At 37.7% G+C, this 11463-nt stretch overlaps 3 protein-coding genes across 5 annotated transcripts in view; 1 reads left to right on the top strand and 2 right to left on the bottom strand.

Moving 5' to 3' along the window:
* The first annotated feature begins 23 nt into the window (after positions 1-23).
* Positions 24-11463, top strand: part of LOC114883230 (ataxin-7-like protein 1) — a 28100-nt gene continuing 16660 nt past the window's right edge. For both annotated transcript variants that reach the window (XM_046286316.1, XM_046286315.1), the window contains exons 1-2: positions 24-102; positions 644-747. In XM_046286316.1, coding sequence (XP_046142272.1) covers positions 690-747 — 58 coding nt within the window. In that variant the 5' untranslated portion in view covers positions 24-102; positions 644-689. The remainder of the gene's footprint in view (positions 103-643; positions 748-11463) is intronic.
* Positions 1603-3521, bottom strand: LOC114883204 (vitellogenin-like). The gene is made up of 3 exons (XM_029200768.2): positions 3425-3521; positions 2021-2718; positions 1603-1915 (listed from the first exon to the last, which is right to left on the bottom strand). Exons 1-3 carry the CDS (start codon positions 3453-3455, stop codon positions 1682-1684), a joined length of 963 nt encoding a protein of 320 aa, XP_029056601.1. The 5' UTR covers positions 3456-3521; the 3' UTR covers positions 1603-1681.
* On the bottom strand, positions 4299-7001 carry LOC114883207. Of its 2 annotated transcripts, XM_029200774.2 has the most exons (3): positions 6899-7001; positions 5237-5883; positions 4299-4747 (listed from the first exon to the last, which is right to left on the bottom strand). In XM_029200774.2, the coding sequence occupies exons 1-3, from the start codon at positions 6933-6935 to the stop codon at positions 4496-4498; spliced, it is 936 nt and encodes a 311-aa protein (XP_029056607.2). In that variant the 5' UTR covers positions 6936-7001; the 3' UTR covers positions 4299-4495. The 2 variants fall into 2 exon arrangements, with proteins under 2 accessions (XP_029056607.2, XP_029056606.2); XM_029200773.2 differs by lacking the exon at positions 6899-7001 and having other exon boundaries at positions 5237-6875.

Here is an 11463-nt window from a genome sequence, read left to right as displayed (position 1 = left end):
CCTGCTGTAAGGCGGAAGATGCGCGCGACCGGAAGCTGCCAGTTGGCCCCTAACCGAAGCAACAGCTAGCTAACCGAGTGGGGTATTCAAGGTCGCCTCAAGGTAATCTTATACTTTTTACTTTTTTCCGCTTCTTTTCCTTCGTTCTTCAGTATAAAAATTAACTATTTGCATAATTTCTCTTAAGCGTATTAAAAGCTTTTTGATATTCCAAATTCCCGGTGACCTAGCAGTAGTAATAATAATAATAATAATAATAATAATATTCCAAATTTGTCATCTTCTGTTTCTCTGCGACTTCTTTATTTCATATCTTTTATTTCAATCATTATTTTCCCTGCAACGCACTACGATGGAGGATTAATTATTTTATACTCTATTTCAAATTCCTCTTACTACCCTTTTCGAATAAGAATTATACGTGAAATTTTAGCTGTATGTACCTCCGTAATTATTTTCTGTTTACCCTGAATTTTTTTCGAAAAATACCTCCGATTTTCGTGAAATATTCATTTGTTCGGTTTTGCGCGATCTTGATTAAAAACTTGAATATTTTTCCACTCCATGCAATATCATAATTGTTCGAATCTTTCTCTCTGATATTTGAAATATGTATCGTGACTGACCTTGAACTTTTCACCAGCATTTCCCATAACTAAATCGACGCGTAAAATCTGGACAACCTCGGAATGTCCCAGGACGAGACGTACATCGATCGAGCGGAAACTGCGTTCTGCGAAACAGAAGGTATGGACGCGTACGTTTAAATAATATAAACTTAATCAACTCATTCTCGTTAGAGATAAAGGAACGAAAGGTGAAATTTGATGATATTCGATAAAGTTCGTAGAAATCCAGAAAAATTACTAATTGTTACAAATATTTCAATCTTTCGCGTGGAGTTTGTTGGAGGTATTTCAAAGCCATACAAGTTGCTTTGAGATTGAAATATTGTTTTATTAAAAAAAATATTTTCAACGTAGAAGCCTTTAGAAAAAATCGGAATTTCGAGGGGATAAAAGTGGAAAATACTGAATATCCTTGTTTCCAGTGAAGGGGATGAGTGAATGTATAGAAGATATATTGAAACACGTAATAAATTTTATTTTTTTACTTTGTTGTATATAATACACATGCTTTTTATTGATAAATTAAATTTATCTCAGCATTGAATCGCATCGAGGATACTTGACATTAATTAAAATTAATAAAGCGGATCTATGGGGGTGGAAATAATTTTCCACGAGTTTGTCTGTAACCTTGTACGGGTCGAAATTTTTCCATTTGATTACTGGACTACTGAAACAGTGCAGGTGTTCCTAACTCAAAGCTTGTTATATAGTCTCTGGAAAGCTCATTAGAAACTGCCGACCTTATAGAACACGCAGTTATAAACAGGAAAGCTTATTGTTAGTTGGTGTGATCCTTGACCGGACGGATTTCGCAATTTTATTTCATCTTTCGTAATTAATAATAAATTTAATTAATAGAGATAGAATTTGATGAAAAATCGAGTACAAAGCCTGAATCATGTTAGTTTTTCTTTCATATCTGCAAATTGCTATAAATTAAAGGGTAACATAAAATAAATGAAACTTTGTATATTTCATATTCTATTTATTGTTTTCTCATAACAGTTGTGCTTATTGATTATATTTAATTAGTTCTTGCATCGTTTGACTTATTCTTCTTCAGGGATTCTATCTAAATTAGTATATGCGTATAGACTGGTCGATGCAGGATCCAGGATCTCTGGTAATGCACCTCGTGCAGGATCTATGCTCTTCAAGGTGATGCTTATCTTCTGATGCATGTGCATCGTTCTTGGCTTGTTTAACGTTCTCATGATGCCGGTTGATTCTGTGTACGAATGCATTTCATTTTCTGAGATGCGTATGTGGCTGGTGGATGTTGTCTAAGAAAGTGAATGGAAGTTAATTAATTTTTGCTATTTTACCATTTTACTACTTTTCTATTTTGCTATTTTAAGACAATCATAGAAAATAATTTCAAAACTCACCATATCCATGAAGATATTCTTATACCCATAACTGAAATCCTGTTGATTCCCAAAGAAATATATCTTCCTATTGGGACAGTTCTTGGGTCTTCTGATCTTCTCTATCCGAACTACTGCCCTGTCCAATGGCACCATGTCGGCTCTCTCTGGTTCAAAGACAATCTGAAATCTCCGACGATCATCCGCGGTGTCCTCTCGACTGTATCCTGTCCTTGACATTTTGATCTCCACCTCGCAGTAGCCGATACTAGAGTTCTCCATGGTAACGAACCGTTGTCGTCCCTTTTCCAGTTCAAAGCCGACGTTCAGTTGACCAATAATTGCTCTAATCATATCTAGCCTCCATCTGGCAATATTCCTCGAGACGACGAGATTCTCGATGCCTCTTGAATTAAATCTGACTTCGAATGGTTGTTCGTCGACGAATCTGTCGTTTATTGGCACGAAATTCTTCGCGTTTGAGCACCTCGCGTCCTCCGGGTCTGGTCGTACGATTTTGCCGTTTGCGAAACGACAGCCGAGGGTGTCGCTACCTTTTAACCTGCACTTTAACTCGGCACCGATCATCGAACAGAAATTATCCTTTTGATGGACGATGTTAGACAAAGACATGTTCACCAGTACGTCGTAAGTGGATTCTGGACCATATTGCTGCCAATTTGAGCTCTCGGATGGCTGGTCCACGGGTACGTGTGCGGCTGGAATGATAAGGGGACTGGTATCAGACGTGCCACAGGAAATGCGCGTTCCCTTTGATTCCTGTCCAGCAATGTTTACGCTTGTTGATGGTAATCGATGGCTCCAGGAGAGCCCGATCGAAGAGACATGCGATTATTAGCCATTCTGCGACGAATTATTATACGGAGAATTGATATCATGAAATTGGAATTCTTTTTACGACAAAACGAATGAAAAATTCCTTTATTACTTTTCAATCTACGGCTTCGTTTTCGGGATACGATTAATTAAAGTTGATTAAATACCATGCGATCGAGAGAGCTTATTGTTTACTTATTAATATTTTCACTGGCACAAAAGGATACGCGTATTTCTGGTTCGAAAGATGAAATGGATTAACTATTATAGGGAAGGAGTTTGATTAATTGCTTGCAGCGTACGAGATTTATACAAACATCACCGTCTGAAATTACTCCCCTACTATTTTAATAAACCATGAAACGCTGTATGCGCCGTTTTAGAAATCCTCTATGAAATGCGTGGATAAAAATATTGACGGTTTTTGATAGCGGAGCTCGGTGTTGAAATATTCTGTCGTTTACGGGAGTTGAATTCACCCCTCGTGTGTACGCGTCAATAACGTCCTCCAAAGTCATGGAAATTTATTTGGAAGAATGAAATAAAAAATCGAAACAATTCGAGTATAAAATTGGAGGTATTACTTGCCTAGGAAAAATGGTAGAATTATTGCCAACATGTCTGATAGCTTCGGCTGACACGACTGATACGACGACGTTCCGACTGTCTCCTCTTTATACGACAGATAAGTTGATTCATTACCGTCTCCTTGAAAACAATTTCATTAACGACCGCTTCCGTGCGTATCGTGGTTCCTTCAGACATCTTCCGTATCTTCTTGCATGCTGCGTATCATTTTCCATAGTTCCTGAATTGCTGCAATAGACACGCCCTCGTGTTCTTGATAAAAATCATGGTAATCATTTGCTTTCGTTTCGAGATATTTTCGTTTTTAAAAGAACACTCGTTTGATTATTTGATGGGATGATATTATTAATTAATTATTAAAATGCGATTCAATTTATACTCCCAGTTGTTTGTGTTTGTTTTGACGAACGCAAGATTCGTGTAAATTAATTTGAAATTATTTAATTATTTGATTATTTGATGGCCTTCAAAGGCACACGCAATGCGGCTTTCGAGTGATCGAATTAAAAGCTATGAGGTATATCATTGAGGTATAAATTTTCGTCGTTAATGAAGCACAGATGCGTCTCTCAGTTGAATCCTTGCTTCCTCCTAGCCAATCGAATCATTTAAAGCAGTCGGCTGGGGTTAAAGTGGAACTTGCTTTTAAATCTGAGCCACGTTAATTCGGGGTGAAATTTTACTTTCCCAGTATTCGGTGAAAAAAACAAAATAAAATATTACAAAACTAGTGATTTGATTAAATATACGATTGTCAATGTTCTCATTTTGGAAGTTTAGGGAATTTTGGACATTTTTCGATAGATGAAGAATAGATATTTCTTTTTTTTTTTAATTAATCTAAGTGAAGCACAAATTAAACAAAATACATATATACAAATGAAAGGTATCTTTATTCTTCACAGAATCAAATGACAATACAGTTACACACTATTTACAACAATAGTGATACATAATCTATCGTTATCAGTTGGTGAATGGCAAAACGACTATATTGATCATATTTCGTCGGATATCACCGATGTTGCCATAGTATAAATTCCTGAGAATTTAATCATTCTAATCATTTTTTTAAATCTCCATCGAGGAATCATCCTCGAACGATTTATCTATTAACCATCTTCCAATGAATATGCTAGCTGGTTCGGGATCTTTTACCACGACTGGTTTACTTTTAGCTGGTAGAATTGATTCTAACATCAGGCTTATGTTCTCGTATAAAGTTGTCATCATTCCTTCGGATACTTTGTTGGTGGTTATAACGTTTGTTGTACCTGATAAGAACTCCGTGGATGTTAGCATGATGACGTTCTTCGATGAACTCTGCAATTAAAAGATTAAGGAGATAATGTAGATTTCGAAATTGTCAAATTTTCAAATTTTCAAATTCTCAAACTCAAATTCTAAAATTCTCAAAATCTCAAATTCCCAGATTCTAAAATTCTCAAATTTTCAAATTTTCAAATTCTCAAATTCCGAAATTATCAAATTTTTAAATTCTCAAACTCAAATTGTCAAATCCTCAAATTCTAAAATTATCAAACTCTCAAGTTCTCAAATTCCCAAATTTTCAAATTCTCAAACTTTCAACTTCTCAAATTTTAAAATTCCCAAATTTCCAAAACGCAAACTTTCAAACCCTTGACAACTAAGGGGACCTGGTCCAGCCCCAAAATACTTTAACAATCCTAGCAGACATCAAACACCATAAGTCATCCTTTCTATATAAAACACATAAAACACTATAACACAAAGTTTCGAATTCTCACCCAGCCATCACAGAGCTGCAATTCAATCCCCCAAAATACTCACAACAGTAGACACCACGTCGCTGACTTGTCTAAAGCTCTCTGCGCTTCCGAAAAAATAGGGCACTTTGTGGGTGCACATATGAAGGTGCCTAACCTTCCTAATCTGCACCAGTTCACCATCCTTCACACTGAACATGGTACCCAGCATGTATCCACGATTCTTATGCGATGGATAACCAATTACGTTTCTATCCACGGTGAAAGCCGTCGCGCACTCTCCCATGGTAAAATTTTCCACCGCTACGAACGTTTCTCCGTCCTTTCCAACGAGTACACCGATGTTCAGTTGATCAACGATCACCCTAATCATATCCAGTTCCCTCGGTTGAATATTTTCGTTCACCACCAGACTTTCCAGTCCTTGCTCGTTAAATTTAATCTCGAACTGATCCTGGTTGAAACCGTAAGCTTCTTGGTTGACCGGTACCGCCGGTGTCCCGTCCAGCCAGACGTAACTGTTCGCCTCCGAGTCACGAAAATGGCAACTCAACGCGTAGAATCCTTTCGGCTGGCATACCAATTTCGCTGTCACGTTCAGCTGGATACTAACGTAGCTACCCTCTTCGGGTATCGCCGTCGAATTGACTCTCACCTGGAAAGTGTACTCGGGCCCGTACTCCCACGGCGAATCGACGGCTACACGTGCGGCTGAAAAACGTGTTCGCGTACGATTACGATCGTTGGACGTTTCGCGTGGTCCCGTGAACGTGAACATCTCGTTCCCCGGACTGATACAACCTAACCACACACGTGAATTGAATGATTGAACGAATTGAATTGGCCCGATTACACCCGGCCCGGTAGTTTCCGATCCCGGATCACGCGGCTCCGACGGACCATTTCGTTGCTTCTCACATTCGAAAACGTTCTTCCGTTGAGCCTAGTATACACTTGGATCGTTTCGTATCAAAACGATACGACAGGAATAATGGCCTGGCTTTCATAATTTAATGGTCCTAATTGATATTTCTACAAAGTACATGGGAGATTTCAATTTTTGTGAAAAAATTCAAAATTCATTGAGTTTCAATTATCTCAGAGTGCCTTGAGAAACGAAGAAGTTTGAATTGAGGAGGGTTGAGTGCTCTTGGATGCAATTAGTGTAGGTAATTAGTGTGTATTTTACAAATTCTATTGTTTCATAGACTAGTTGATCATATAGCTGGTTGAAAGTGTAGGTCCACGTGTATCGTTGGTAAGACTTCCATGTGTAACTTCATATTTTTAGAGAGTTAGGAGAAAAGGAAAATTTGGGGTAAAATGGCCAATAGGTAAATGATCGTAGGTATTACCATGAATTTTTATTAATGAAGTTTCAACCCTTCTTTGGGTTCTCTTTAAAAGATCAATACATCTACGTGACACCTACGTTCATCTGGTCCATACTGACCATTTTTTGGTAAAATTCCTTTCTAAAGGAAAGTTAAAGTTCTTCCTCTTTGATTTAGGATCGAATCGTGATCCTTGTACCTGTAGAAATTATTTTAGAAAATTGTATCTCGTGTGTATCTCGTTTTGAGACTGTTGCCAAGTGTATATTAGACATGTAGATCCTCTGGAACGATCAGCAACGATCAGTAAAGTGTCCGTTTTTATTTTGAATCGAAGATGTCGCGGTTTCACCGAATCGGGCCGATCAACGATACCCTGTGGTGTGGCTTACCTAAGAAAAACGGCACTATGTTCAGCACTACGTACATGGTGACACCGTGCAACGTTCAGCTACTTCAGTGGAGTAACAACTGATGTTGGGGTCGCTCTTATACCGTGGTTAAACTGCACTACTGACCTCTTCTTACGATTAGCACTCGGCTCTCTCTTTCCTGCTGCAAAATAAAGCGTGTGCACACGGTAGCTTCGTCGAGAGAATTGATGTAACGTTTCGAAACGGGGCCATCGAAAGGACCCTCCCTTTGAGCATTGACGAGCATGCAGGGATTTTCGAAGGAGAATGACAATATAGGGGAAGGTTTATTCGAAATAGATTTATTCATAAGTAGTTTTAATACTACTCCCCTTGTACAGTGTTGAGCATGGAGGGATTTTCGAAAAAGAATGGCCATATAGGGGAAGGTTTACTCGATTTATTCATATTAAATTAGTTTTAATATTATTCCGCTTGTACATTGTCGAACATGGAGGGATTTTCGAAGAAGAATGGCGATATAGGGGAAGGTTTACTCGATTTATTCATATTAAATTAGTTTTAATATTACTTTCTTGTACTCGTAAGTATAATACACAATGGGATCTTCTTTCTCTATATCGCCAAGTTAGATAAATTTTTGGCAACCAATCTTGATGGAACGCAACGTATGCTTCATTAAGAGAGAAAGGGTATAAATCGTTAGGTGTTGCTCAGAGTTCCGGGAATTTGCTAATTGGACATATGTCGGTCGAAACAGGCGTTGAATTTCTTGCCACTGAGTATTAGCGTACAAATCGATAAATTATATGGTTCGATGAGTCTTCGTTGCAAGGGAAACATGTAATCAGATGGAACGCGTGTTTCGATTAATTACCGTTGCGAGAGAATCCTCTTTAGCGATCAGGTATCCGGAATTCTCAGAGTATCTTACGTTAAAATTATATCTTAAGAGTTTGATTGTCGTAAAGAAAATAATCTTAACTGTTGCTATTTTAATTATTTTATCATTTTTAATCATTAAATTTGATAAAATTTAGCGAATAACTGAGAAATATGAATAATAAGCTAGTGGTGGGAGGCCATAGGCCTATATATAGGAGGTCCCTCTTACCACATTGTCATTCTCCTCGAGGATGCCTCGGGGGAACAGCGGGTCCTCGGACCCCTCGATTTTTTCCTGGGGAATCCTGATTTAATCGCGAGTGTACTTATAATAAATAATGATTCTGGGAAGGGTTGGAGGTGCAGATAGAAAAAAAGATTCGCTCTTTCAAATGCAACAATTTTACTACATAACATGCTAACAAATTAATTATTGCTCAGAATCAAGAACCATAAATCAACCGTATATTTGATACATCGTTTCAATGTATCTCGACATCCTTTTTCAAAGTAGTACCGACGATCATTGGATTTGCAACTTCTGTGAGTTCAGCCTTGACAGGATTAACAGATACCAGGGATACTCGTATGTGGTCCAGTACGGTTCCAATCTTTTTGTCCTTCATGTTGTATATTTCAACTTTGTTGATGCTTTCCGAAGTGAAGTTTGCGCTTGTGATGAATATGCGGCCAATAGAGGATATCTGCAAATTGAAATGTAACCCAATTAGTTATACGTCGAATAGAAATCCAAATTTAAAGATTTCTTTTGCAACCACTCTAATATTATTTTTCGACTTTCAAATTCAATTTTTACATACCAATTTCTCCTTAGACCCGACAGGAACGAAGCCAAAGGTGTGCCTGGTACCAAAATAATAAACCCAATGAGGAGTACAGTTATTAAGATCCGTCTGTTTGCTGATCTCCGTCGCTTGTTCAGGATCGATCTTCTGATCGGGTAGCCAGACGAGCTGATAATCTTTATTCGAAGCCTGTTCCTCCAGTTTCGTTCGAGAGATATTATAATTGACCGAGCATTCGCCCAAAGTGGAGTTCTCCACCTTCCTCAACCGCGATGATACGTCTTTTCTGAATTTAATCCCAGCGCTCAGGTGATTGGCGATCAATCGATACATATTCACCAGATAATCACCCATCAATCTGCTATCGTTCTCGAACGTGTAACTCTCGATTCCATCGTCTTTGAATAAAATTTCAAACGAGGCATTGCCGAATCCAAAATCGGAGAAGGTCGCGCTGCTAGGCGGAGTGGAAGCTTCGGGTTCGAATTTCTCCGGTAGAAATTTCGTGATTCTTGCGTTCTCGAAGCGACAGTTGAGTCGTACAGGTTCCTTAGGACGACATTTCATAGTGACGAGCAAATTCGATGCCATTGGCTCACCTATGTCCACCGCCATGTGCGTGACCATCCCGAGGCTCGCGTTGAACGTATATTCTGGTCCATTTTTCCATTGGTCCTCGTTGGCTGGCAGTCGTACTCCTGGAAAGATAAAGTGCGAACTTGATGGTTAATAAATCGAAGGGCGTTGAAACGATCGCGCTAACGAAGGTCTAGTTTAGAAACTGGGTCAATAACTGGCTGGCAGAAGAAATGTTTGGATTACAGATATAAACAGAAATGGCGAGGGACTCGTCGAATGGTGTCAACGTTTTAAACTCGTTACAGCTCTTGACCCGTCCTTCGTGAATCATTGGGGGATATCAATGATAACCGGAGTGGTAACTGACCTAGGAGAAACGGCACTAGAATAAAGTGCATACCGTCGATCGTTGTACCGTCGATACGAAGTTGGACTTGGACGGTTGGAGGCTCGCTTTTATAGCCTTCCGCCGGTCGACCGAGTCGGTCTAGGTAGGGCTCAATTTGATTACCTCCTACACCGGACAATAACAAACTTCTACGAACGAATTATGTACAACCATCTATTCTTTTTCTATTTACCGACTTAGTAGGTCAGATTGTACGAGCTGGATGCAGGAGATTCTACTAAGTAAATGAAGGGGAGATTCAAGAATAGTTGCTTTAACTAGCTCTCTCTATGGGGGTCATTTATGACTAGATTGTGCATGTTTATGTAGTTAAAATACATCAGATTTTATTATTTTACTATTTCGATGATAATAGAACATTTTTACATTGAAATGGTAGATTTATTTTAGAAAACATTCGCGGTATAAGGAAAACAGGAAAAACTTTTTTAAAAATAATTTCGAAAAGAAATAATATCATTTTTAGTTGTTATATATTATAAAATTTAGTGTATAACTGAAAATTACGAATAACAGAGTGAATATTCATTCAAATTTTCCCGCGTATGTATGTATGTCAGTGGTAGGGGAACCATAGACCTATATATATAAGCGCCCCTTCGGTAGGCTATTATTATCCCCGGACGCACCCTGGGCAACGGGATAGCTACGGAGAGGGGCGAGAACCACCGTTTTCCCTGGGAAGTCTGATTGCATCATTTCATACATCGTAGATTTATTTTAGAAAATATTCGCGGTATAGGGAAAACAGGAAAAATTTTTTTAAAAATAATTTAGAAAAGAAATAATATCATTTTTAGTTGTTATATATTATAAAATTTAGTGTATAACTGAAAATTACGAATAACAAAGCGAATATTCAGTCAAATTTTCCCGGGTATGTATGTATGTCAGTGGTGGGGGAACCGTAGACCTATATATATAAGTGCCCCTGCGCTAGGCTATTATTATCCCCGGACGCACCCTGGGAAACGGGATAGCTACGGAAAGGGGCGAGAACTACCGTTTTCCCTGGGACGTCTGATTTCATGATTTCATCGCGTAATTAACGTGCGCATTAATTGATTAGTTACGTTCGCAACTTGTTTACTTTCGTGCTGAAGCATTCGTTTCATGATTCGTTTTATGATTTTATGATCCACGCGAACAGTAGGTCACAGTTATTTTATATTCCAGACGTAATCACATATTATAAATAATTGTAAATTTAAGGATTTTTATTAAAATTCTAATGTATAGGTATTTTCAAATTTCAAATTTTGTGAAATAAGAAGTGGATAGGTAATGGGATCAGAAAAATGTGGATATCGAATATTTGCCTAGGAGAAGGGAAAAGTGTGGGTGGAGAAAAATCATGGGGTATCATTGGTAAGAACCTTGAAAGTGACATTTATCTCATAGAGCGAAGAGAGTAATTTTCTCATTATCGCGTTGATCATGTGCAATGATCTCGTTTGCAACACTAAATTAGATGACGTCTACTGATAGCGCGGTAATAAGCATAACGGTGATAGTTTTTCATAAACATTGTGAAATTTTCAATAATTTACAAACTTCTTTTTCAGATAAACAGTGATCGTTTTATACATTTTAATTTTAATAGCCATGAGGTAGAAAAAATTATTGAATGTACAAATATTTTACAGGTTATATTTTTATGTTTTATTATTGTAAAAAATTAAAATATCGCGGAAAATATATTTTCAAATTTTTGAATTTTATTAAAACTACGTTTAGAGAATAGTATCACTACCGTCCTCTGTCTGTGAATGAACAAACTAACGAAACAAAACACTGCAATTTTGTTCAAAATAAGTTCTAAAATAAAATAAAATTGTTATCGTAGAATGATTTTTTCACCTCAATATATTGAAAAAATTGCTTATTTTATAAAAGAAACAATT

Source organism: Osmia bicornis, chromosome 1, assembly GCF_907164935.1.
Source record: "Osmia bicornis bicornis chromosome 1, iOsmBic2.1, whole genome shotgun sequence".
NCBI classification, from domain to species: Eukaryota; Metazoa; Arthropoda; class Insecta; order Hymenoptera; family Megachilidae; genus Osmia; species Osmia bicornis.
The sequence above is the reverse complement of the archived record's forward strand: the minus strand, read 5'-3'. Positions and strand labels throughout refer to the sequence as shown.

Coding starts and splice junctions, on each gene's coding strand:
- LOC114883204 (XM_029200768.2), bottom strand. CDS start 3,455: ATGTTGGCAATAATTCTACCATTTTTCCTAG. Junction 2,719..3,424: donor AATTCTACCATTTTTCCTAG/GCAAGTAATACC, acceptor TTATCATTCCAG/CCGCACACGTACCCGTGGAC. Junction 1,916..2,020: donor AGAATATCTTCATGGATATG/GTGAGTTTTGAA, acceptor TCACTTTCTTAG/ACAACATCCACCAGCCACAT.
- LOC114883207 (XM_029200773.2), bottom strand. CDS start 5,950: ATGTTCACGTTCACGGGACCACGCGAAACGTCCAACGATCGTAATCGT. Junction 4,748..5,236: donor GCGACGTGGTGTCTACTGTT/GTGAGTATTTTG, acceptor TTTTAATTGCAG/AGTTCATCGAAGAACGTCAT.